Consider the following 27,653-nt stretch of genomic DNA (forward strand, 5'->3'; position numbering starts at 1 on the left):
TCGGGTGTGAGTTTCACCAACATGGAGATGAATGGCCCTTCACTGTTTCTTGAATAATTGCTTTCAGAATTGCATTCGTGCACCGAGGAAATGGGCGGTAAAGCGACACCGTTGCCAAAAAATCAACCTCCACCTTTACTTTCGCACACACTCCCTTCCTATTCATTTTTTTTTTTTTTTTGGGAAGGGGACTGTGGTTTTACTGCCTCACGACATACAGCAATAAACGCTAACATCTGTTTCTCGCGGAGTAATTACTTGCAATGATGCCGGATCATTAAAGTTGATGAATCCGAGACGTTATTTTTGGCTTTCAGATGGAGTTCAGCTGTCGAACCGTCTGCCGTTTGTAAGATCCAGTTTGCTATTAGAGGTCCTCAAGTTCCAAAAACTCCCTTCAGGGAGATGTTGTTTGACCCTATCCCAAAATTAAAAAAAAAAAAGCAAAGATAAAATGATAAATAAATGAAATAATTACGTATTTTTCGGACTATAAGTCGCACCTGAGTATAAGTCGCACCAGCTATAAAATGCCCAACGAAGAGGAAAAAAACATATATAAGTCGCATTTTTGGGGGAAGTTTACTTGATAAAATCCAACACATAGAACAGATATGTCATCTTGAAAGGCAATTTAAAATAAAAATTAGGGCTGCAGCTATCGATTATTTTAGTAGTCGATTAATCGATGAACTAGTTAGTTTGAATAATCGAGTAATCGGATAAGGAACATAACAAATACCTGACCTGAGCCTCAAACGGTATAAAAAAATAAATAAATGAGGATATACTGTATGTACAACAAAAGAACAATTGACTGACTTGCATAACAAAAGTCCACTTGCTTAAATGCTATAAAATGCCAAGTTTTTTTTTTAAATTTTTTTTTAAAATGCTCTTCATGTATAGTTCAAACACATATTCCCACAAAAGAAATGGCTAAATATACCTTTAAATTACAAATGCATTAAAAAAAGACTAGCTCAGACAAAAACCTCGTTTACGTTGGTCTTAACAGGGAGCAGCTTGATTCAGCCATGTGAAATGAGGCAGACTAGAGGGCAGTGTATCCACCCAAATCAATAAAACAAAATGCAAACACTTTATAAACTAACCATTACAACACCACTTTAATTAAACGAATACTCAAAGCAGCAACATTTTATTCAAATATTTTTTTTCTAATCAAATACTCGAGTTAATCGAATAATCGTTTCAGCACTAATATAAATACAGTTGAGAACAACATGCTGAATAAGTGTACAGTACGATAATGTTACATGATGCATGAACAACGAAATGCGAATGTGGCCGGTATGTGAACGTAACATAGCTATTAAGAGTTATTCAGATAACTATAGCATAAAAAACATGCTAACAAGTTTACCAACCCATCAGTGTCACTCAAAAACACCAAAATAGCGTGAAATGATATAATAATGTGTTAATAATTTCACACATAAGTCGCGCCACAGTATGTCGCACCCCCAGCCAAACTATGAAAAAAACTGCGACTTATTGTCCAAAAAATACAGTAATAGATAAAAAGAGAATATTTGTATTATATATGTATTTGAAAAATATATAATGGGGAGTTTTAAAACAAACAAAAAATAGCAATTAATTATCAATTGACATTTATGCTAAGGTATGTTTCATCCATTTCGACTGGGAGTGGTGGCAGTTAAACTGCCTGTCAAGAATTAGTCGGGACTGGAAAATGTGGAAGTAACGATGACAGGTGGAGCAAAACCCGGCAGGGCGTGTTATCGCAACAGGAAGTGCTTAGACTTGGCCGACGTTCTCGTTTTAACACGTCGGACGGGCGTGTTAACACAATAGGGCGCAGACGTGCCAGCTGTTTTTGTATGAATGGCAAAAAACGGGAGGGATAGAAAGCACTTTAGTTGGCGACATACCTTCAAAATTGTATAACCTTCTGTCAGAATCTGATTTGTTTCGCAATCTATAAAGAAAATAATTTCTTAATGTTATTGGGTCTTTAGAATTTATGTCATCTACAAAATAGAAACAGAAAACATAATAATATCTTCTGATCACAAGAATATATGCCAGCAGTATATCAGGGGTCGGGAACCTTTTTGGCAGAGAGAGCCATGAACTATACATATCTTTAAATGTACCGTAATTTTCGGACTATAAGCCGCTACTTTTTCCCCTCATTTTTAATCCTGCGGTTTATAGTCCAGAGCAGCTCATTTGTTGATTTATTTGGGTTAATAGGTAACACCTTATTTGACAGCGGTGTCATAAGACCGTCATAATTATGACACGACACTATCATGGGCATTAATGAATGCTTATGACAGTTGTAATTAACTGTCAGCCAGCAAATTATGTCACTAACTTCATTTATGTCCAGCTCGGATCCTTTGCATCCATTCAAAAGTGAGATCATTTGCCAGATGACACAAAATGACATCTGTCATATGCATTCATTACAGCTCATGACAGTGTTAGGTCATATTTATGATTGTCTAATGACAGTCTTATGGCACTACTGTCAAATAAAGTGTTACCACATACAATAACTAGCAATTAATGAAACAACTCTAACTGTAACTGAAGAAATAATTAGCACAGAACATGAATTTTGTTTGTTATTTACATCTGTAGTGCCGCAATGCATGCTAGGAGGCATGTTGGGCGACAACAGTTTTGACAGCAGGTGGCGGCAGAGGTTGACTGTCTCCCCCAAGGGAGCAGTGATGGCTAAATGAAGTTTCTTGAAGTAACAAAGCTTTTCAGCCAATTGGTTCAAAGCTTTATGGTTGTTCATTTGGTCTTATCACAGTCTTATGATGCCGCTGTCAAATAACTTGTTACTAGTTAATATCTTTTGGTGTAAATATCCCATAATACAGTGAGGACAACTGTGGCTTATAGTGCAGTGCGGTTTATCTATAAACAAATGTCGTTTTATTGTCAAATATGGAGGGTGGCAGCTTATAGTCAGGTGCGTCTTATAGTCCGAAAATAACGGTAATTCATTGAGAGCCACACTCAGAGTTTAAAAGTAAAAATACTTTTGCCTCTAATTGGCAAAACTACGACACTTTCCTCATGTATTGTGCCACCGACAACATACCTTGCAATCACGCTGAACTGGGATAAACTACTTTCGTCCGTTAATTCATCCAAAGCGAGAGAGAAAAACGGTGCCGCGTTTATATGCTTCACTTGCATTGCCTAAATGTGATTTGACATGACGGTCCGATCGTGAACAGTTTTTGCCAACAGGAGCATGTCTTTTATCCGTTTTATTATTTCATCTTTATCCGAAAAGACGTCAAAAAGTTCATGGACAACATCCAACATAAATGTTTTGACATACTCCTCATCTGTGTATTACAGTGGCCGTTTTTTTAAACGTCTGGGTCATCGTCTTTGTAATTGTCTTGCGAGCCTTTTGCGGTCGTGCTGCTAGCCATTTGCTGTCGTGTTGTGGCAATCGGCGTTCGTGCTTTTGGCAAATTGCTATCGCGCTTTAGGTATTGGGGATTGTGTTGTGGCAATTTGCATTCGTGCTGCGAGCCATTTGCTGTTGTGTTGTGGCAATTGGGGTTTGTGCTTTTGCCAATTTGCGATCCCGCCTTAGGAACTGGGGATCGTGTTGTGGCAGTTTGTATTTGTGCTTTTTTTCTTTTGCAAAGCGTTTGCAATTGGGGTTCGTGCTTTTTCTATTTGCAAATTGTTTGGACTTTGCATTTCGCCTGACACCTCTCCGCCACCGTAGTGTATGGCTTTCCATGTCTAACAATTGCTAAAACGCCAGCAAAGCTAGCCGAAGTCCAGTCACTTTGTTGAGTCAAAAGTTGTTGCTCTTGACCAGCGGCGTAGGTTTGGTCTCAATATTGGTAGAGAAAATATAACAGCATGAATAAGGACCTTCATAAGACCAAACAGATTGGATGAACGGGGGCCAAGGCTACATTTCTCATCAATATGAATCTAATTAATTGATAGGCTAAATGATCAATGCAAAATAAATCTGTATTGACTTATACTATATCGTCGTCATGAAAAAAGTGTTCGTTGACGAAATATTTTTGTTATTGTCATCGTTGACGAAACACTGACAACACTGCTATTGACTATAGGGCTGCAGCTATCGATTATTTTGGTAGTTGATTAATCGATGAACTAGTTAGTTTGTATAATCGAGTAATTGGATAAGGAACAGCAAAAAAAATAAAATACCTGAGCTGAGCCTTAAACGGTATAAAAAGCTAAAGAGGATCTAAGTACAACAAAAGAACAATTGGCTAGCTAGCCCGCTAGCTTAAATGCTATAAAATGCTAACATTTTTTTTTTTTTTTAACAATGCTCTTAACAAACGGTTCAAGCACATATTCCCACAAAAACGGCTAAATATACCCATAAACTAAATACTGAATAAGCCTGAACGATATATCATTTAAACATTGCCATTGCGATGTGCGCGTGCGCGATAGTCCCATCGCAAGCACGTGCGATAGTTTTTATTTTTTTTAATCCACATACGCCTTGCTTTCTGCTCTGCGCACAGCCTCACACCCTCCCTCTCCCAGCCCTTTGTTCCTCTCAGTCATTGCGGCACTTGCTTATTAAAGTTAACGATGACTTTGATCAGGCCAAAGAAGCCGAGCAGCTATCTGTCAATCATCGTTTAACTTGTTAAACAGTTTCTGCAAGGAAGCCACGCTGGAATGAATGCGTGTGTGTGTGTGGAGACGTTGGAGACATATAAATGCCAGAAGTGATTATGAGAAGTTTGAAATTTTTACATGTCACTCCAACTGTCACAGCTAAGGTAGATAAACAGAAGCATTTAATAAAGCCATCCATCCATCCATCCATTATCTTCCGCTTATTCCGGGGTCGGGTCGCGGGGGCAGCAGCTTTAGCAGGGAAGCCCAGACTTCCCTCTCCCCAGCCACTTCAGCCAGCTCCTCCGGCGAGATTCCAAGGCGTTCCCAGGCCAGCCGAGCGACATAGTCTCTCCAGCGTGTCCTGGGTCGACCCCGGGGCCTCCCACCGGTGGGACATGCCCGGAACACCTCTCCAGGGAGGCGTCCAGGAGGCATTCGAACCAGATGCCCGAGCCACCTCAACTGGCTCCTCTCAGCGCGGAGGAGCAGCAGCTCGACACCAAGCCCCTCCCGGATGATCGAGCTTCTCACCCTATCTCTAAGGGAGAGCCCGGACACCCTGCGGAGGAAACTCATTTCGGCCGCTTGTATCCGGGATCTTGTTCGTTCGGTCACGACCCACAGCTCGTGACCATAGGTGAGGGTAGGAACGTAGATCGACCGGTAAATTGAGAGCTTCGCCTTTTGGCTCAGCTCCTTCTTCACCACAACGGACCGGTGCAGAGTCCGCATCACTGCAGACGCTGCACCGATCCGCCTGTCAATCTCCCGCTCCCTCCTACCCTCACTCGTGAACAAGACCCCAAGATACTTGAACTCCTCCACTTGGGGCATTTATTGGGGCATTTTAAGCATTTATCTACGGTCACAGCTAAGGTAGATAAACAGAAGCATTTAATAAAGCCAAGCATTTATCTACTACAGTACGATTTGGCTGGACATTTATGTGTAAAACTGATCATAATTATGACATTTGAAGTGCTTAAAAACCATTTATTTATATACATTTTAAAAACCACTTTGGGGGAAAAGTCAGTATCTCTTTCCAATGCTAAATCTGAATAAATACATTGAGCACAAATAACACACACACACACACACACACACAAAAAATGGGGTGCGCTACTTCGCGGTTTTTCACTTATTGCGGCGGGTTCTGGTCCCCATTAACCGCAAAAAACGAGGGTTCACTGTACACTGTGGTGATGGTGAGTCATCCAAAGTCTTTCCAAACAGCTATTTAAGTCATCTAGTGAAAATTTCTTTTAAAAAATATTTATACATTTTTCTTAATATCGCAATATATCGCAAACCCCCCAAAAATGGCAACAATAGTTTTTTCCAATATCGTTCAGGCCTAATACTGAATGCATTAAAAAACATTAGCTCAAACAAAAACTTAGCTTATGTTGGTCTTAACAGGGAGGAGCTGGATTCAGCCATGTGAAATGAGTTATGTCTTATTCACTGTTGCTACTAGAGAGCAGTGTATCCAGATCAATAAAACTAAAGCAAACAATTTCAAAACAAACTATTACAACGCCACTTTAATTAAACAAACCTTTTTTAATTGAATTACTCGAGTTAATCGATTCATCGTTGCAGCACTAATTGACTGTACGTTTTGTTTGATGTTCAGGTGGTTCTGCGAAGGTCGCGAGCTTCACAACTCCCCTGACATTCAAATCTGTCGAGATGGCGAACTTCACACGTTGGTGATCGCCGAGGCTTTCGAGGACGACACGGGACGCTACACGTGCGTGGCCTCCAACAGCCTCGGGGCCGACAACACCTCGGCCGAGGTTTACATCGAAGGTGAGCCTTTGCTTGATTTTCAGCGAGCTAGATGTATGGAATATCTTCTTTTATCATCTTGACTCGTTTCAGGAGCATCATCGTCAGACTCGGACGGGGAAGGCTCGCCTTCCAAGTTGCGATCGGGAAGCATGCCTCTGTAGGTATCTTGCCAGTGAGCTCAAAGGCTAAAATAAGATACTATGGCGGGGTTCTCAACTTGAATGAATAAAGTTACAAGAAAAGAAGTCGTATTTGACCTTTTTTCTTGCAATTTTGCGACTTTTTTTCTTGCGGTATTACAAAATAGGACGTTATTCTTGTAATTTTGCGACTTTTTTCTCGTCGTATTACAATGTATGGTTTTGTTCCTGTTATACAATGACTTTAATCTCATAATATTATGACTTTTTTCTTGTGATTTTGCAACTTTATCGTAATGTTATTACTTTTATCTCATAAAATTACATCTTTTCTCGCAATATAACAATTTTAATCGAATAATGTAACGAATGTAATCTTGTGATGTTAAAATATCGGACTTTTTTCACTTTCATCTCGTAAAACTACGACGTTCATCTTGTAATAGTACTTTATTCTTGTTAGAATACGACCTTTCTCTCATAATCCTATGACTGTAACCTCATAATATTACTTTATTTTTTTCATAATACTGCAACTTCTATTCTGTCGTATTACAACATATGACTGTATTCTTGTAATTAGGGCTGTCAAAATTATCGCGTTAACGGACGGTAATTAATTTTTTAAATCAATCACATTAAAATATTTGACGCAATGAACGCACATGCCCCGTTCAAACAGATTAAAATGACAGCAGTGTCATGGCCACTTGTCACTTGTGTTTTTTGTCTCCCGCTACTGGCGCTTTGGTGCGACTGATTTTATGGGTATAAGAACCATGAGAATTGTGTAATTATTGACATCAACAATGGCGAGCTACTAGTTTATTTTTCGATTGAAAATTTTACAATTTTTAAAAAAAAACGAAAACATTAAGAGGGGTTTTAATATAAAATATCTATAACTTGTACTCACGTTTATCTTTTAAGAACTACAAGTCTTTCTATCCATGGATCGGTTTAACAGAATGTTAATAATGTTAATGCCATCTTGTTGATTTATTGTTATAATAAACAAATACAGTACTTATGTACAATATGTTGAATGTATATATCCGTCTTGTGTCTTATCTTACCATTCCAACAATAATTTACAGAAAAATATGGCATATTTTATAGATGGTTTGAATTGCGATTAATTACGATTAATTAATTTTTAAGCTGTGATTAACTCGATTAAAAATTTTAATCGTTTGACTGCCCTACTTGTAATATTTTGACTTTAATCTCACAAAATTATGATGTAATTCTCATAGTCCTATTTTATGTCTGCCTTTATATACCTCTAATAGTAGCCCCCCCCCCATAGTAGTTAACTCATTGCATGCCATTGATGGCGATAGACATCCAGTTCATTTAAACTGGGAAGCCTCATAGCGAATCCTCATGTTTCAGTGTCATTTCGGGTGCTGGACTAAAAAAAAAATATATATATTTCAGGAATGGAAAGGGTTAACATCCTGCATTAATTGCGTGAGAAAGTGTTGTTTTTGGCAGCCCTTTTAATTTTTGTCTTAGTTTTTTGGACTTAAATACTCTTATTCTTAGTCATATTTTAGCCATTTCAATATGTCTTCATCTAGTTTTAGTCGACAAAATCTCATACAAATTTCATTTAGTTTTAGTCGACAGTCACTCAAAATTTTTTCGGGTGTAAAATTCAAAAGTTTTTGTCCAAAAATAAATAAAGGTTTCCAACAATTTCAAATGAACATAGACAGATGAGTACATATTGTAGCGTCTACAACAACAACAATGCCAACTTTGTGATAATATTATACACTAGACTTACTGACCAGAAAAGACAACTGGCTTTGCTTTAGACTGGCCAGTGTTTTAAGAGGACGCTCGCCAATCTGAAGCTAATCCTAATGCTAACGTGAATGCTACGCTAACGCTAGGATTTACATTTAGCCTCTGATGATCACTCAGCACAGACCTTTAAAAGCTATACAAACATTGCATATTCCCTCTTGCCAAGTTAAGAAAACAAATCTTACCGTGTTTCCAAACAAGCAAGATTGAGCGCAACCTAGTTTGAGATACATCCTAAACTCCGTGAGGAGAGTGAGGGAGAGGCGCAGCATATCTCACATGAGTGACAGGACTCAAACACTGCCACAATGGAAGCTGATGTACTCTACGTACAATATGAAAATGTCACGCATTGAAAACAAGACAGAAACTATGTCAAATTTTGTCAGACGAAAACATGCGTTCATCTCGTTATTTACCAGTCTCCCATGCCATGTTTTAGATCGTCATCATCATGTAAAAATTGCGTGTTGATGAAATATTTTCGTTATCGTCATTGTTGATGAAATCAACACTTGTTGAGACCCCTCCTATATGACGGTTTTCTCTATCAGACAGCAGAAGAAAATGACTTCCATGTCCCTGACGATCCGCTCAGCGTCCCCTAAAACTCCGGAGGTGCTGCCTCATCGCTCCACGCTGGTCCAGTCGCTATCGCAACCTCCGCAGCGGGTGACTATCTTATGAGGTCACGTCTGAAAATGACATTTTGGAGCCAAGAGGTCACGTTTTGTGTGTTTGTCGTCAGACGCAGAGCCCGGTGTCGTCAGCGTTCATCGGCGAGGGGTCGGGTCCGCCCGTTTTCACGAAAGTAAGTTCAAATACTCGAATTTTATCTTGGTTGTTATGTCACTTATTTAACAAAAAAAAAAAAAAAGCATCTTTTTACTTTACCATATTTTGGTCATTACTTTTTTCTCATTTTTAACCATTTTTTTGTGAAGTTACTGTTTGTTCTTTGAAAATTAAACTCATTGATTGCCATTAGAGATGTCCCGATCACATCATTTTCAAAGTATTGGAATCGGCAAAAAAATATCGGCCATGCCTTTTTTAAATATATATATATATATATATATATATTCTAATTAAATCCTTTTTTTAATTGTATTTAACGTTACAAACATAATATGTTACACTCATCCAGAGTCTTATAGTTTAGGCTTAAGGTAGGGTTATCAAATTTATCCCAATAATGGCGGCAATTAATTTAAGAAAAAATGTATCTCGTTAAAATATTTAATGCAATTAATGCATGCGCTGCACGACCCACTCATGCATTGTCGCGCTCAATCTGTAATGGCGCCGTTTTCCTATATAGAGAGATAAAAGGCAGCGTAAGATGAGTAGAGTGAAATTTGGCAGCCTTTGGAGCCTTTTTTTAATTGGCTAAAACCTTACAATCCCTCTACCAACGATTAAAAATATCATGGGAAGCACTGTGGGGAAGCAATTGATCTTTTTCTTCACACCTCATGTTACTTCCCAACGCAGAGAAGATATATCAATTGGTAGCACTACGCACAGTCATGGTTCCACTTCCCATCATGCATTTGGCCATGGCTACAGTATAATTTACTGAAAGCTCAACAAATACACTAGATGGCAATATTTAGTCACAATATACAAAGTCACAAGTCTTTCTATCCGTGGATCCCTCTCACAGAAAGAATGTTAATAATGTAAATTCCATCTTGAGGATTTATTGTCATAATAAACAAATACAGTACTTATGTACTGTATGTTGAATGTATATATTCGTCCGAGTTTAATTCATTTTTTTCTTAATGCAGTGCCAAAATGTATATGATCGGGAAAAATTATCGGGAATGATTGGAATTGAATCGGGAGCAAAAAAAAGCAATAGGATCGGGGAATATTGGGATCGGGAGATACTCAAACTAAAACGATCAGGATCGGATCGGGAGCAAAAAAACATGATCGGAACAACCCTAGTTGCCATTGACCACTATAGACGTCCAATCCATTTGAAATTCAAGTGGATTGGATGTCTACTGGTGATACACTTTGAATTCAAAGCAGAAGGCTGAAAAGAGCTTGTTTTTCCTGTATAATGGTTTTTCTGTATAATGAAAGTATCACATAGCAACAAACTAGTTAGCAAGTAATGGAACAACTGAAGCAGTAACTGAAGAAATAATTAGCACAGAGCATGAACTTTGAATGTTATTCACATGCCGAGTCGCACAATGCATGCTGGGAGGCATGAGATTGTTCTTATTGGTAATTTCCACCCTCAAAGGTTGATAGCTAATTCGTTTATGTACCTTTACTGAGAGTATTCTTATTCACTATCGATCTCCCTGCTGTTTCTTGAAGTCGTGAGTATGAGATTTTTTTTTTGAACCCCATCCAAACATTTTTTCTTCAGATCTTGCAGGACGCTCAGGCATCTGAGGGTCAGGTTGTGGTCCTGGAGTGCAGAGTACGCGGGGGGGCGCCTCTGCAGGTCCGATGGTCCCGCCAGAACGAGGAGATTTTGGACTCTCCTGATTTTCGGATTCTCCAGAAAAGTACGCGAGTTTTTACTTTTTATCCGAATAAGTTTTAAAAGGAATTTTGAATTTGATCCATTCACATTTTTCATTTTTTGTTTTTCCTTGTTTGCAAATGCACACCAGAGCCCCGATCAGCAGCGGAGTCAGGTACGTCCTACAATTAATGCACCAGTATCTTTGCACTTGCCGCTAAAATTTGAGGCAATTTGCCACCTACCACAGAAATGAGAATCGTTATACCTTAGTATATTTATTCGTTCATTCTGCTTCTCCGTGTTCAGTGTTTTACTACATTAAAGTGCCCGTGACACTATAAAAAAAATCTTAAATAGCAATATTATGTGAATTAAAATCATATCTTGAGACGATTCAACTATATACAACAATTTGGCAAAGCGCAGATGGCGAGAAATGAGTCTTTCAATCTGCCGCTTAGCTACTTCTGTAATTATATTGCTCTGGCGCCGCCCTCTGGGTGATGACGTCTGCAGCGTAACGATTTCAGCCGATTTAGAATTCAGCCCAATGGAGGAGGAAGATTCAGAATGAGGAAAATGCGACAGAGACAGACAAAATGTCATCGTTGTTTTTATCCCTCTACTCCAATGTTTCGACAAGATATTCTTTTTTATCTAAGTATTTTTCCCCAATTGCTAAGTATGGTCATGACAAATAACAGTCTTGTGCTAAATGGAATATAATATATTAAAAATGCATTTATTCAGTACGACAGGGCTTAATTACTGCATAACGGTCAAAACCACAGACTTTTTAAACCTCCCGAACGTATTTTATGCCACCAAAGTTAGTCGGCTTTTGTCATTTCCCTGTGGAGACAAGAAAAGAGTGTAAACAAAAGAGTGTGAGAGCTATGCTACATGCTAACGCGAACCTTCCAAGTCTCTTCCTCGCCTTTCGAAAACGAGAAATCACACAAAACAACCTCGACTGTTGTTACACACGGCGGCGGGGGTAATCGCCTTCACCGATCGGCCAGCCCCGGGCTGCGAGCAAGTTTTGGCTCGTCGTTGAACGACGAAAATGGCGCATTCTCGGTGGACAAACAGGCCGACGTCGGAGCGCGTGGCCGCCCGAGCCCAAGCCGAGGATAGTGCTCTCTCGGCAGGCACAGTTGAGGGGGTGGAAGTCTCTACACAATCGAGAACCGCAGATGAGAGCGCGTGGCTGCCCGAGCACGAACGCTTATCGGCCGGCGACAATGGTGTATGACAAGCCGCCAGTTGTCGGCCGAGGAAGGTGGCCACTCCTGCCTTTTCGGTGGACAATGGAGTATTGTCACCCACAAAATGCAAGCCACCTCCTTATTAAAACATGTGCCATGATCCCAGTATTTGACATAATATAAAACACGTACCTTATCACTTCCTTGTCTGTCCAATGGTCCCACAGTTGTCGGATTTGTTTTGCCCATTCTTCACGGTGAACAGGATCCTTTTGAAACCCAGAAAGGCTCACACACCTCTCTCTGGTGCAGCAACAAAAGCCTGCAGCACATTGGGCTGGATTGATGCGAGATATAAACGAATTAATCCGCAAAATCAGCTGAATCCGCAGTCCTTCTGCATAATATAGTAGTGGCCGTATTGTGAAGATGATTAGTACGCTGAAGTCACGTTCGCCTTCTTTCTCAATCCAGACTCCGGCCGGAAGTCACTCATTTTCATGGCGGGGGATTTTTAAAAATTAGGGCTGTCAAACGTTTAAAATGTTTAATCGTGTTAATCACAGCTTAAAAATTAATGAATCGTAATTAATCGCGATTCAAACCATCTATAAAATAGGCCATATTTTTCTGTAAATTATTGTTGGAATGAAAAAATAAGACACAAGACGGATATATACATTCCTCATACTGTACATAAGTACTGTATTTGTTTATTATAACAATAAATCAACAAGATGGCATTAACATTAACAAGACTTGTGGTTCTTAAAAGATAAATGTTAGTACAAGTTATTTAAATTTCATATTAAAACCCCTCTTAATGTTTTCTTTTTAATAAAATGTGTAAAATTTTCGATCAAAAAATAAACTAGTAGCTCGCCATTGTTGATGTCAATAATTACACAATTCTCATGGTGCTTAAACCCATAAAATCAGTCGCACCAAAGCGCCAGCAGAGGGAGACAAAAAAACACAAGTAACAAGTGGACATGACACTGTGCTGTCATTTTAATCTGTTTGAGCGGGGCATGTGCGTTAATTGCGTCAAATATTTTAACGTGATTAATTTAAAAAATTAATTACCGCCCGTTAAGGCGATAATTTTGACAGCCCTAAAAAAAAATTAATACCAAGCAGTCCATTTCATTCAGGAGCATAAAATACAGCGTGAAATATGAACTAGACATGCTTTTTGTCGTCATAGGCACTTTAAGTTAAATGTGTATTTAAATACTAGTAGAAAATAAATGGAAAACATGGTTTTACGTGTCTAATCATGGATCTAGACTACTAATACGCATCGTATCATGAGGTTTTGTATCATTACAGCCTTGCCAACGATATTTTATTTCATGCTTGTTGTTTTTATTATAAAGCTAAGTAACCTGTAAGCTTAGCAATTAAATAAGCTAGCATGCAGTGTAAGCATCAAAATGGATTTGCTTCTGTGTAACAGTACAGTAATACTAAAATCAGTAAGTATTCAAATAAAATCTAATTTTATAAATATAATTTGACATGATTTATTAAGTAACAGTGTTTTTTTATAATTTTGAAGTTCATGGCTACCTGTTTTGTTTTGGTCTAAAAAATAAAAAGCTAGCTACAATCATCTGACTTCATATCACAGAGTGTCGCCAGACCACGTAAACGTTCTAAATCACACTCTCGAGCGTTCAGGTGTTCACTCCAGACCGTGACTCACCTGCCGTCTTGTGCGCCTGTCATGTCTCATTTGCAAACAGGTAGCGTGTCAGTGGCGCAGTCGGCGTCTCGTTTACGCTCGACAACATTAGCCCCAGGCTACGGCGGGTTGAAATGAAGTCACAGTGACAGATTTGCAGTTTACAAAAACGGGAGATGAAGTGTTGTCGATCTAAAACGGCCTCGGGGATTGTCGCGGTAAGCGCTAATTCAATGAGAACGAATGGTGAGAATATAAGAGCCAGAAAGATCGAGAAAAAGAAATGAAGAAAAACATTGTGACAGTTTGTTAGCATTTTACTGCTTAACAATGTAAATAAAGAATATCAAAGGATCTAAAAATGTTCCCTGCGGGACCCCGCCAGACTCATATTTCTTAGAGTTGTTTATCATTCCGATTTTTTTTGTTTTCCTCAGAGGAGATCTGCACTCTGGTGATTGCCGAGGCCTTTCCGGAAGACGGAGGCGTGTTCTGTTGCACCGCGTCCAACCCGTATGGTTCGGTCAACAGCTCCGCCCATCTGACTGTTACAGCGGGTGCGTCAGGCGTCCTTGGGTCATGAATGAGAAGATGGTGAAAATTCACCAGTAGGTCTGGGATATACCAGGCACTTCTTTAGCTATTTCATTGCAATGATGACTTCGAATCATGTGGCGTTCAAACAGAATCAGAATAGCTTTGTCACTACTGGACGTCCAATCTATTTGAACTGGGAACCTGGCAGTGATTATTCAGTCATTCATTTAAAAACTAATCTTATTGGATAAAAATCAGGCACTGAATAAAATTGAGTATAGTAAAAGGATCAGAATCTGGATCGGGATCTACAATGAGATTAAAATTGGAAGTGGAATTAGATTTGAAAATAACATTAGAATCATGACATGAATCTGGATCAAAATTGGAAGCGGGATGAGGTTTGAAATTGACATCAGAAGTGGTGCCAGATCTGGATCAGGATCTCGAGTAAAATTTTTGTGAGTGGAATTACATGTGAAAATAGCATCACAACCCCGACCAGAATCTGGATCAAAACGGAATTGGAATCAGAATCTGGATCTAAATTGAGATCAAAATTGGAAGTGGACTCAAGTTTGAAACTGACATCAGAATCGCAAGCAGAATCTGGATCAAAATTGGAAGTGTAATCAGAATTGGAAATAAGATTGATACAGGAATCTGGATCAGGATCGAGATTGAGATCAAAATTGGAAGCAGAAATTGATTTGAAAATGATGTCAGTCTCGTGACCAGAATCTAGATCAAAATTGGAAGTGGGATAAGGTTTGAAATTGCCTTAAGAAATGTGGCCAGATAAGGATCTAGATTAAGATTAGAATTGCGAGTGGAATTAGATGTGAAAATGGCATCAGAACCACAACCAGAATCTGGATCAAAAATGTAAGTGGAATCAGAATCTGGATCTAGATTGAGATCAAAATTGGAAGTGCAGTGAAGTTTGAAACTGACATCAGAATCGCGAACAGAATCTGGATCAAAACTGGAACTGGAATCACAATCTGGATATAGATTGACATCAAATTGGAAGTGGACTCAAGTTTGAAACTGACATCAGAATCGCAAACAGAATCTGGATCAAAATTGGAAGTTTAATCAAAACCTGGTGTACCTAATGTTGTGATCATTTTGTGTACAAGTGAGTCCATCCCACCCTACGAAGGAGGTTTGACTAAACAGGAAGTGCCTGAACTTGATTGGGGGCTGCTTAAGATGCGATGATAGACGGACACTAAATAAGATAAAAGCCAGAGTTCATCGAGGAACCCTTCCCATTTTCTCTGCTGTTTATTTCCCCTCAGGAGCCGAGGACTCCTCCTCCAATAACGGCCCGTCTGGAGATAGCTCGGCGCTGGAGGACCGAGCGTCCTTCCCCCCGCCGCCGCCACTGCCGCCCCCACCCACTGAGATCAGCCTTCTGGAACTGCCTCCCAAGATGCCGCCTCAGGAAGTGGAGCTGTGGCATCCTGAGGCCGGAGAAAGCCACGACGATACCAGCGGCATGCCCAACGGCCGGGCCGTCTCTCCGCCGACGGAACCCGCGCCCCCTCCTGCGCCTCCTTCCCCGCCACCCCCACCTCCGCGGTCTGACCAGGTGCCGTCAGAGTCCCCTCCCACCCCTGGAAAGACGTCTCCATCCCCCGGGAGGGAGGCCCCACCGCTTCCTACCAAGCCCAAACCAAAGCTGTAAGTACCCACCCCCTATCACTCGTCTGCACCCTGGGGGAGAGTTAGACTTAGCGGAGGGTCCGACCTGCCGCCTGGGAGACTCTGGTGGGAGACCTGATAGCGTTTTCAAACGGTTAAACAAGGGAAATCCCAGGAACACAAGCATTCCACTGACATGACAATCTCGCCATGTCAGAATTGTCCACCAACATCCCCTGTAGTGGATACAACTCATCTAACCTTACTCCTTCATGCCATTAATGGCATTAGATTTCCAATCTATTTTGATTAATCTATCAATCGATTAACTCATTCAATGCCTTGGATAGACAATGACATCAAATCCATTTCAACTGGGATGGCAGGAATTGAGATTGCCAAATGGATTGGACGTCTATCGCCGTCAATGGCAGCAAAACAGGATTGTGATTCAGTTATGTTTAAGTCGTGTTACAGTTGGGTGTCCGTTGTTGAAACAGAAGGTTTGAAAAAGGATCAAAAGCCAGAAACTGGAGTCGGTTTTACACAGTTTTAAACACTGATATATCTGAATTCAGATCCTGATTCTGGTCCTGATATTGACCTGGTTCGGATCCCTAGTTTAATTATGATAGAGGTCATTCTCATCGCTATTTTTATGTTAACTCAGATCAGATTCTGATTCTTGATTCATTTTTAATCCTAGTCCTAATCTGACATTTATCTTCTTGTTGTTTTTGTTCCTAATTCTCATCAGGGTTTATACTGTTCCCAAGTCAGATCCAAATTCTGACCGTGTTCTAGTCCTACTATATACATGTGATGCTGTAGTTCTAATCTTAATTTTAACTATAATTTTGAGCCCAATCATGATAGAATCCTGATTTTAGTTTGAATACTGATCCCTTTCCTGCTTTTATTCCCAATCACAATTCTAATCGTAGTTCAGATTTGAATCTTTTTCCTAATCCAGACTTTTTAATTTTAAGAAGTGTCTTCATTCTTAACTCAATTTTGATCCGTCGTTCTGATTGATCCCAATATTTATCCTGATTCTGGTCCTGATATTGAACTTGTTCAGATCCCAAGTTAACTATGATAGATATCATTCTCATCGATATTTTGTATGTTACCTCAGATCAGATTCTGATTCTTGATTCATTTTTAATCCTAGTCCTAATCTGAAATGTATCTTTTTGTCATTTCTGTTCCTAATTCTGATCTGGGTTTATACTGTTCCCAAATCAGATCCAGATTCTGACCGTGTTCTAATCCTAATATAAACATGTGATGCTGTTGTTCTAATCTTAATTTTAACTAGAATTCTGAGCCCAATCTTTGATTAGAATCCTGGTTTTAGTTTGAACACTGATCCCTCTCCTGCTTTTATTCCCTATCACGATTGTAATCGTAGTTCAGATTTTAATCAAATCCTGATATTGAACTGTTTCAGATCCCAAGTTTAACTGTGACAGAGGTCATTCCCAGCTATATTTTTATGTTAACTCAGATCAGATTCCGATTCTTGATTCATTTTCATCCTAGTCCTAATCTGAAATTTATCTTCTTGTTATTTCTACTCCTAATTCTGATCAGTGTTTATACTTTTGCCAAGTCAGATCCAAATCATGACCGTGTTCTAATCCTAATATAAACATGTAATGCTGTTCTAATCTTAATTTTGATTATAATTTTGAGCCCAGTCTTGATAAAATCCTGATTTAGGTCCTGATTTTTGTTTGAATACTGATCCCTTTCCTGCTTTTATTCCCAATCACGATTCTAATCGTAGTTCAGATTTGAGTCTTTTTCCTAATCCTGACTTCAATTTAAAAAAAAAAAGTTTTCATATTCTACACTCCTGATCCTTTTTTCTGAATGATCCCAATATTTATCCTGATTTTGAGCCTAATATTAATCTTGATTCTGTTCCTCACTCTGATCTCAATCTTGATACTGGCGCTTGAATCTTGATCATGTGATCTAATCCTGATAGATCCTGATACCAGGCATTCTAATCTGTATCATGTGATCTAATCCTGATAGATCCTGATACCAGGCATTCTAATCTGTATTTTAATTATTCTTCTGAACCGTTTCTGTTTCCAATCTAAATCCCGATTCTGGTTCTGATTTGGAGTCTGGTAGTTGATCTTGATACTTGTTTTGATTTTAGTTTTTCTGTCTTGTATCTGATCTTAATTACATTCTTGAACCTGGTCCTGGTTCTGGCCTTAATCTTCAGTCTGTTATCTAACATATCTCCTAAATCTGATCTTAATTTGGTTCCACGGCATCAGGACCGAGTTATTTTCCTTTTATTTGCGTCGCATCGCCGATCAAGGCTGCTCGGGCTGCCTGGCATTGGTGGAATATCTTCACCGTGAGTCACGGCGTGTTTGTGGAAGTGGAAGTAATCAACCCTTTAATGAAGTCTTAACAATGGCCCCCTTGCCGAGGTGTTGCTTGTGGTTTTGTATGCAAGATCAGCAGCATGCGCGGTTGGGATGTGGTTCACCCCTAAGTCAAAGTGAAACTGGCTCACTTTCCTTAAGAAAAACAACACAAAGAGGCCCCAGAAGGGGGTTTGGGGTATTGAACATGAGTCAAAAAATATCCTAACGTCACATCGGCCTCCTGTTTTTTGAGAGATGGGCAGTCCTTAAATGGACACGCGAGGCCCGGGATTGGCTGAGACGCCAGACCGTTTCGGAGCGCGATTGGTCGGTCAGGCTAGAATGACCTGTATGGAATGGAGAAAGTTTCCAAATAAGGAAGAGAGCTGCTGTTCGCACTGACCTCCCTCACAGGGAGAAAAGGGGAACGGGGGGGGGCTTAGTGAACAGTATGATAGAAGCGGGTCACGGAAGACCTGAGAGTGGACTCGTATGTTTGCCACTTGACAGCATGGAAACTTAAGTGCTCTGTTCACAGACGGGAGACCTTCTGGAATGCAAAACACGGAGCCACGCACACACATTAAAATGCATGATAATGTCATTCATGGTACTCCAAATCATAATCTGTATCCAGTTTTGGTCCTAATTTCGGACCCTAATCTTGATCCTGAACACAATGCTCATCCAAATAGTTTTTTTTCTGGGTCATTAAGTGGTTGACTGCCATTTACGGCGATAAATGTCCCATCCATTGTGTCTCGCGGTTAATCTATCAATAGATTAATGTCATTTTTTAATTTTTTGGGATGTGGAAATCAACTTTTTTTGGAACATGATCGTGTTTCAATCCGAACTAGAAACTGCAATTTCGGGAGAAATTACACCTGGGTCTTTCCTCTGTGGAGGTACATATCTTAGCCCCACTCAGGTCTATCAATAGAATGGACAATAAGGCCAGTCAATGGCATTAAACAAAGTAAACGCCATTAAAAATGATTGGGAAAATTGGACGTCCATACCCGTCAATGGCAGCACCCTCCATAAGCGTCAATGCAATCGGGGACATTTGGGGTACACGTCCTATTGATATTTGGTCATTTCCTGTTGATTTTGGGGGGGGGGGGGGGGGGGGGGGGAGATTCCCACTGAAAATGAATGGGAAAAAATTTGGACGTCTATGGACGTCAGTGGTATCAACTTACATAGGTGTCAATGGAATCCAAGTACATTGGCATCAATAGAATGAAAAAAAAACATGGATAAATGCCATTAGAAATGATTCATGAATCAATGTATGTATGTAGAATGTAATCATGAAAATGCTGTGGCAACTCATTGTGTGTAAATGAGCAGCTTGAGCGGATTCGAGTGGACTCAGTCAATGAAGCATTTTATAAATACAAGCATTTTTCTACTTTATTCTTGTTTAGAAATAATTCAGTGGGACAGTAACATGTTTAAAACATATGGAACGATTACATTTGAAGTGTTTAAAAAACATTTATTAACATATATAGACAGTGGGGCAAATAAGTATTTAGTCAAGCACTAATCGTGCAAGTTCTCCCCTTTGAAAATATTAGAGAGGCCTGTAATTGTCAACATGGGTAAACCTCAACCATGAGAGACAGAATGTGGAAAAAAACAACCAGAAAATCACATTGTTTGATTTTTAAAGAATTTATTTGCAAATCATAGTGGAAAATAAGTATTTGGTCAATACCAAAAGTTCATCGCAATACTTTGTTATGTACCCTTTCTTGGCAATAACGTAGGCCAAACGTTTCAGTAACGCTTCACAACCTTTTCACACACTGCTGCTGGTATTTTGGCCCATTCCTCCATGCAGATCTCCTCTAGAGCAGTGATGTTTTGGGGCTGTCGTTGGGCAACACAGACTTTCAACTCCCTCCGCAGATTTTCTATGGGGTTGAGACCTGGAGACTGGCTAGGCCACTCCAGGACCTTGAAATGCTTCTTACGAAGCCACTCCTTTGTTGCCCTGGCTGTTTGTTTGTGATCATTGTCAGTCTTAAAGACCCAGCCACGTCTCATCTTCAACGCCCTTGCTGATGGAAGGAGATTTTCACTCAAAATCTCTTGATACATGACCCCATTCATTCTTTCCTTTACACAGATCAGTCGTCCTAGTCCCTTTGCAGAAAAACAGCCCCAAAGCATGATGTTTCCACCCCCATGCTTCACAGTGGGTATGGTGTTCTTCGGATGCAATTCAGTATTCTTTCTCCTCCTAACATGAGAACTTGTGTTTCTACTAAAAAGTTCTATTTTGCTTTCATCTGACCATAACACATTCTCCCAGTCCTCTTCTGGATCATCCAAATGCTCTCTAGCGAACCGCAGACGGGCCTGGGCGTGTACTGGCTTCAGCAGGGGGACACGTCTGGCAATGCAGGATTTGAGTCCCTCGCAGCGCATTGTGTTACTCATAGTAGCCTTTGTTACTGTGGTCCCAGCTCTCTGTAGGTCATTCACTAGGTCCCTCTGTGTGGTTCTGGGATTTTTGCTCACCGTTCCTGTGATCATTTTGACGCCACGGGGTGAGATCTTGCATTGAGCCCCAGATCGAGGAAGATTATTAGTAGTCTTGTATGTCTTCCATTTTCTAATAATTGCTCCCACAGTTGATTTCTTTACACTAAGCGTTTTACCTATTGCAGATTCAGTCCTCCCAGCCTCGTGTAGGTCTACAATTTTGTCTCTGGTGTCCTTCGACAGCTCTTTGGTCTTGGCCATAGTGGAGTTTAGAGTGTGACTGACAGAGATTGTGGACAGGTGTCTTTTATACCGATAATGAGTTAAAATAGGTGCCATTAATACAGGTAACGAGTGGAGCCTCGTTATAGACCTCGTTAGAAGAAGTTAGACCTCTTTGACAGCCAGAAATCTTGCTTGTTTGTAGGTGACCAAATACTTATTTTCCACTTTAATTTGGAAATAAATTCTTTAAAAATCAAACAATGTGATTTTTTTTTTCCACATTCTGTCTCTCATGTTTGAGGTTTACCCATGTTGACAATTACAGGCCTCTCTAATCTTTTCAAGTAGGAGAACTTGCACAACTCTGTACCACTGTACATAAAAATAAATAAATAAATAATAATAATAATTTGGGGAAAAAGTGGGGGGAAAATGTCTTATATGTATCTCTTTCCAATGCTAAATCTGAATGAATACATTGAAAACACACACACAAAAATTGACTTTAAATCTAAATTAGCTAGTTTGCGGTTTTTCCTCTTATCGCAGCAGTTTCTGGTCCCCATTAACCGCGAAAAACGAGGGAACACTATTGGCAGTCACTGATCAGTCTGATAGATGTTTTACACTTTTGACTGGCTTCTTAAGTACCGTAGTGAGTCAACAATAGCAGTGAGTCAATAGAGCTTGGCCTCATGTTACATAGACACGGTGACCCCAGACTAACACACTTACACAGACACCCACTCCCAACGTCAACACTGTGATTCATCAACAGGCTGGAAAACACTGAAAGCATGGGGGGCATTACACACAAAAATAGACATGAGTAATTCCCAAAGGCATTGTTGTTTTTTTTTTTAAATGGCGAGAAACTGAATACTGGACACATAAGAGTAATAGTCCCACGCCATGTTTTATCTACATGATGTATTCCCTCATGAATCCATTTGCGTTTATCCCCTGTGTCACACGATCTTTTTAAGAAAAGCTCCTTCAATCCATCTTTAATTTTAGAACTGTCAAAATGTCGCTCCATGTAACTCATTTGCTACTATTTACGGTGAAAAACTGGACGATTTTATGGTTGAGTTCGTAGATTGAGGAAATTTCAGTTGGATTTTTGTTATTAGCTGTGAGATAGCTAATTGATTAAACAATATTATTGTATGGACCAGTGTTGTGTTTGGCCGCCCTCTTGATTTTCGTCTTAGCCTTTTGGATGAAAATACTTATTAGTCTTAGTCATATTTTAGTCATTTCCAAATGTGTTTGTCTTTGTCTAGCTTTGGGCAACAAAAACTTTAAAAAAAAGTTTTACTCAACAATTAATCGAAATGTTTTCATCTGTAAAATTCAAAAGTTTTCGTCCAAAAATAAATGAATAAATGAAGGTTTCCAACAATTTTAAATGAACATTGTCGGATGAGAACATAACTGTCGTGTCAGCAAAGGACATCGCCATCTTTGTGATGATAATACACACTCAGGAAAACAGTAAATGATTTTCAATTAATTAAATAAATAAAAACCAAGAGTTTAAAGCAGTAATGTGAATTTCATAACATGCCAAATAGGGTCACAATTAAAGTAATTAAACATTGTCCTACAAATAAAGCATGAAAAAAATAATTTATATGTTGTATATTTGGCAAAATAATCGCGTTTCCGAAGTTCGAGCCTGAAAGGGGACGAACCCGGAAGTGATACGTCACACCGGGAACAGCGATGGCAGCTCCATACATACGGCCGACATGCAAAGCCCTTCAAACAATGATTCAAACAGCGATATAAGCGATAGATCAAGCGCAAGGGAGGAGATCCAAGTTTTTGAAGAGTTGGAGGAAGAAGAGGAGCTTGGAATTTTATGTTGGACCTAACATGTATTAGCCAGACGCTAATCAGGATGCAAACAATGTGCCTAGACTACCTGACATGGAATGGATACAAGACCCATCGAGATTACAAGATTTGTAAGATGTAGGCTGTTATTATTTTCATGATTTGAAGATGCAGGCATTTGCACATAATTTTATGTTTTTGTCTATCTGATGACATTGTTAGAAAAAATAATAATCAGACTTCATGTTCATTTTGGCAGATCCGGCAGCACTCGTGCATATAAAATAATAATATAGAAACGTTGGGGGGAAAGAAGGAGATGAGTCGTTGATGGCTTTCTCCACTTTATTGTGGCAACAATAAGAAAACAAAATAATAGCGGACTGCCGCCACATTCGACCGCAAAGTTTTGCTTCTCCTCCTCGCCTCCTACTACTCCAGCGTCTCTTAAACGGATCGTCCATAGTGTCTTGTTATGAGCTTTTTGTCTACAAATGTATCGAACACACGACGTGCTGACAACTTTGTTTCTTTATTAACACATGGAGCTAACAGTAAGAACACAGCTCGGCACGGCTCTCGGCAGGAAGTGGCGTCTAATGGCGTGAGGAAATGTAGTTTTTTCACACAAGCGAACAGATTACAAAGCACCACTTCAGTGTTGTCCCGAGACTACATTTCCCATGATTCACTGTGTGACTTGAGCCGCTCTCTGATTCGCTGCGAGATTGACTCAATGCCAACATGCTAAGTTGTCACCTGTCAGCGGCTCTCGCGAAACACAAACTAGAAAGCTATCAAGCGATCACCGTGAAAGAAACGCCGAACTGTACAAATACAATGCAATGCTTGAAGCATGAAGGTGGAAATACATAATACAAATACAAATAAATGTGCACAAACTCACCGGCGGTGTGTGTCTCTTACTGCAACGTGAACGTGAATTACTGCGACGCCGACCCGTTTATGTGCTCATCCACACCCCTTTCCCGATTGACAGTGGATTAACCCTTTCGGACAAGATCGTAGATGACGCACAATTTAAACACGCATGACCTAGCGAACGCAACAACAACTATGATCGGGTATTGCCACGAGTTAACTTTCGGCTAATGTCGCTAGCTTATACTGTTCATTCCACAACAGTTGGCAGCTCTGCTTTGACAAAGTCATCAGTCATCTATCCAAAAATCACACTTTTTGGCAACTCCTTGATCATAAGGAGACCGGTTAAGGAAGCAGGCATCTTCAAGGAGTTTGCAGCAGAGAACACTACTCGATGATGGCGTGAAATTAATTCGCTTCGTGCGAACGAAAGATGTCCATTTACGTGCCCTGCTATCCTTTGGCCACTCATACAACTTTTCGTTTGAGTGAGAACAAAACATCGCCACACACCGCTGTGGCATCTTACTGAGAAGCAATGCAACAAACAATACTGTTCTATGGCGGACTTCCCTCGTACTTCTAAGTGTGACGTCATTTCCGAAGATTGCCGAAGAAAAGCATTTTCGTTATCAAGGGCGTTGCTATGGGTTAAACAAAAGATCTGGAAGGGTTGCGTTAAAAAAAATAACGAAAATATGTTTATAACTGTTTAGCCATTGATATTATTCTAAAACATGGTTGGCCAACTTTACTTCACATTACTGCTTTAAGATGACGCTCGCCAAGCTAAATGCTAATGCTAACGTGAGCGCTATGCTAACGCTGCAAGTCACATCATTTAACGTGTGATGATCACTCAACACGGACCTTTAAAGGCTAAAGCAATATGACACATTCCATCGAGACAAATCTTTTTGTTTCAAAAAAAGCTAGTCTGGAGCCCGGAGAGGACACCAGTGAGTGTATGTGCAGGGCAAGGGTGCAGCACGTCACATGAGTGACAAGACCAAACACTGCTACGATGCAGGCTAACAACACATACAACTAGAAACTGCAATTTCTGGAGAAATTACGATGAGGCTTTGCTGTGGTAGATACAGATCTAAGACCTGCCCAGGTTGATTTAGGGACATTTCAGGGGACACATCCTGTTGATATCAGGTCACTTCCTGTTGATTTGGAGACATTTCTTTCATTTTATTTCACTTTTGATGTCCCAATTACGTGATTTGGTCAAAATTATAGGACAAGTAGCGTTTTGGGAAAAAAAAAAAAAAAGTTTTCAAAAATCCAGCATGTACGGGCGAACGAAACATTTTCCGGGGTCGTTCGAAAAAGTCATTGCATTGCGCCAAAATTCCAGTCGTTTCGATAATCGAACGGTGTCGATCGGCCAAACGGTTAGGGCTGTGTGGCGCGCCAAAAAACCCGGAGAATAAGATGATTAAAAAAAAAAAAAAAAGAATAAAGTTGTATGATTTTACTATCTGTAAGATATGGCGCATCTTCAGCTCGTTGTGTTGGCTCTTAAATGGTTAATGCTAATCATAAAAGCTGAATTTTGGGTAAGTCAGTATTCCATTTCAAATGGATTGGATGCTTATTGCCATAAATTGCAGTCAATGTGTAAAAGTGTTTGTAATAAGAGAAAAAAATGGAGATGTTTGGTCAAAAAGTGATGATTTTTGGTAAAAGAAAAAAAAACGTTAAATTTTGTTTTTTTTAAAAAAAAATGTTAGATTTTGCTTAGAAATCATGCATTCTTGGGATGAAGCATGCTTATTTTGGAAAAGTCAACCTACTCACTTCAAACAGATGGGATATCTAGCGCAGTCAATGCGTTGGAGTGCAGGTCCTGACAGAAAAATTTAGATTTTTGGTAATAAACTTAATTTTTGGTTAAAAAAAAATATAAAAACAAATCAAAATATCGTGTTCATTTTTTAGCAAAACTTGTTAACTTTAGCCCAAAATAAGATTTTTTTACATTAGGCTTAATCTTCGAGTTAGCTGGGGTTTTAATTATTCGGTGGAGTTCATTTCAACAAATTCCGTGCAGTTTGTTAGTTATTTATTAGTTTCAGGGCTCCAGAGTGTCTAAGCCAGCGCGAGTCAATGGTCCTGTCTTAGCATGCCAATAAAAAGTTATTAACAGATCTAACAGTCAAATCAAATTCAAAATAGAGCTCATTGTTCAAAATACACATGCGGCCAAAACAATTTCACACCATACTGCCGTAACTCTAGATAGGTAATGCGACCACTAGTCCTTCAACGATTAATCGATTAACTCGAGTATTCGATTAGAAAAAAAGATTCGAATTGAATTTTGCTGCTTCAAGTATTCGTTTAATTTAAGTGGCATTGTAATGGTTTATTTTGAAAGTGTTTGCATTTAGTTTATTGATTTGGGTGGATACACTGCCTTCTAGTCTGCCTCATTTCACATGGCTGAATCCAGGTGCTCCCTGTTAAGACCAACATAAGCTAAGTTTTTGCTTGAGCTATTTAAAAAAAAAAAAATTTTTTTAAATGCATTCGTAATTTAGTTTATAGGTACATTTGGCCTATTTTTGTGGGAATATGTGTCTGAACCATTTGTTAAGAGCACTGTAAAAAAAGTTTATAGCATTTAAACTAGCGGACTTTTGCTATGTAAGTTAGCCAATTGTTCTTTTGTTGTACATTGATCCTCATTTATTGATTTATTATACCGTTTGAGGCTCAGCTCAGGTAATTTAATTTTTCATGTTCCTTATCCGATTACTCGATTAATCGAACTAATGGTTCATCGATTAATCGACTACTGAAATAATCGATAGCTGCAGCCCTAGCGACCACAATAGAGAGGAGTGCTTCAACCACTCGTGAGCATGCTGCATTCGAGGAAGGTGGGAAGTCGGACTTAACCCACTCGAATGGTACCAGTTGCGACCTCCAAGCATTCCAAGCGAATGTAAAAAGAAAGATGGCTGATTGTGGCAAGTTTTTTTTTTTATTTTGGCCATCAAAAGACATTTTGACCTCCAGAAAACCTGACTTCTCGTAAGCGATCCAAAAGTGAAGGAAAAACGATGGCTATGGTAAATAGTACAGACTTTAAACTAACTGCCTTCTTTAGTTTTACTATTGACTGGCTGCTTTTCGACGGGCAGTGCCAGTTTTTCGAGTGACGTCAGATTGAAACGGCTCATGAAGTCGGGGTAAGTCGTCCCAGTTTAAGTGGCATTCCAATGATATTTCTCCTGGTCGGAGGTTGGAAAACTCAGACTTCCCACCTTCATCAGTCCTATGTTGTTTTTTATTGGCATGCTAAGATGGGACCAATGACTCACGCTAGCTTAGCCACTCCGGACCCGTGAAACTAACAAATAACTAACAAACTGCACGGAATTTGTTGGAATCAACTCCACCCACTAATTAAACCTCAGCTAATTGAAGATTAAGCCTCATGTCAAGTTAAAAAAGTTTAAGCAAGTCTTCCTATTTCAAATGGATTGGACTCCTATTGCTGTCAATCGCAGCCAATAAGTAAAAGTGCTCATCATGACAGATTTAAAAAAAATGTAGATTTTGGTCAAAAAGTGTTCAATTTGTTGGGAAAAATTAGTGTTTTAATTTTGCGGTAAACAAAAATTTTACTTTAAGTTAGAAATGGTAAATGCTTGGTGAAATTAAAAAAAAAGTGTGAAAAAAAAAGATTTGGGGTCAAAAGTCTTAATTCTTAGTTTTAAAAAAATGTTGGTAAAACTTTCTGGTAAAAAAAAAATATATACAGTGCCCTCCATAATTATTGGCACCCCTGAAAAAGATGTGTTTTTT

The 27,653-nt window shown here is 39.4% G+C and overlaps 1 protein-coding gene across 4 annotated transcripts in view; it reads left to right on the top strand.

The window, feature by feature from the left end:
- The window catches only part of palld (palladin, cytoskeletal associated protein), a 144,886-nt gene that overhangs the window by 74,337 nt on the left and 42,896 nt on the right, over positions 1–27,653 (top strand). For all 4 annotated transcript variants that reach the window (XM_057841882.1, XM_057841885.1, XM_057841883.1 and 1 more), the window contains exons 4-11: positions 6,293–6,468; positions 6,541–6,607; positions 8,960–9,077; positions 9,154–9,216; positions 10,798–10,939; positions 11,048–11,071; positions 14,232–14,351; positions 15,636–16,020. In XM_057841882.1, coding sequence (XP_057697865.1) covers positions 6,293–6,468; positions 6,541–6,607; positions 8,960–9,077; positions 9,154–9,216; positions 10,798–10,939; positions 11,048–11,071; positions 14,232–14,351; positions 15,636–16,020 — 1,095 coding nt within the window. The remainder of the gene's footprint in view (positions 1–6,292; positions 6,469–6,540; positions 6,608–8,959; positions 9,078–9,153; positions 9,217–10,797; positions 10,940–11,047; positions 11,072–14,231; positions 14,352–15,635; positions 16,021–27,653) is intronic.

Source organism: Corythoichthys intestinalis, chromosome 7 (genome assembly GCF_030265065.1).
Source record: "Corythoichthys intestinalis isolate RoL2023-P3 chromosome 7, ASM3026506v1, whole genome shotgun sequence".
Taxonomy (NCBI): Eukaryota; Metazoa; Chordata; class Actinopteri; order Syngnathiformes; family Syngnathidae; genus Corythoichthys; species Corythoichthys intestinalis.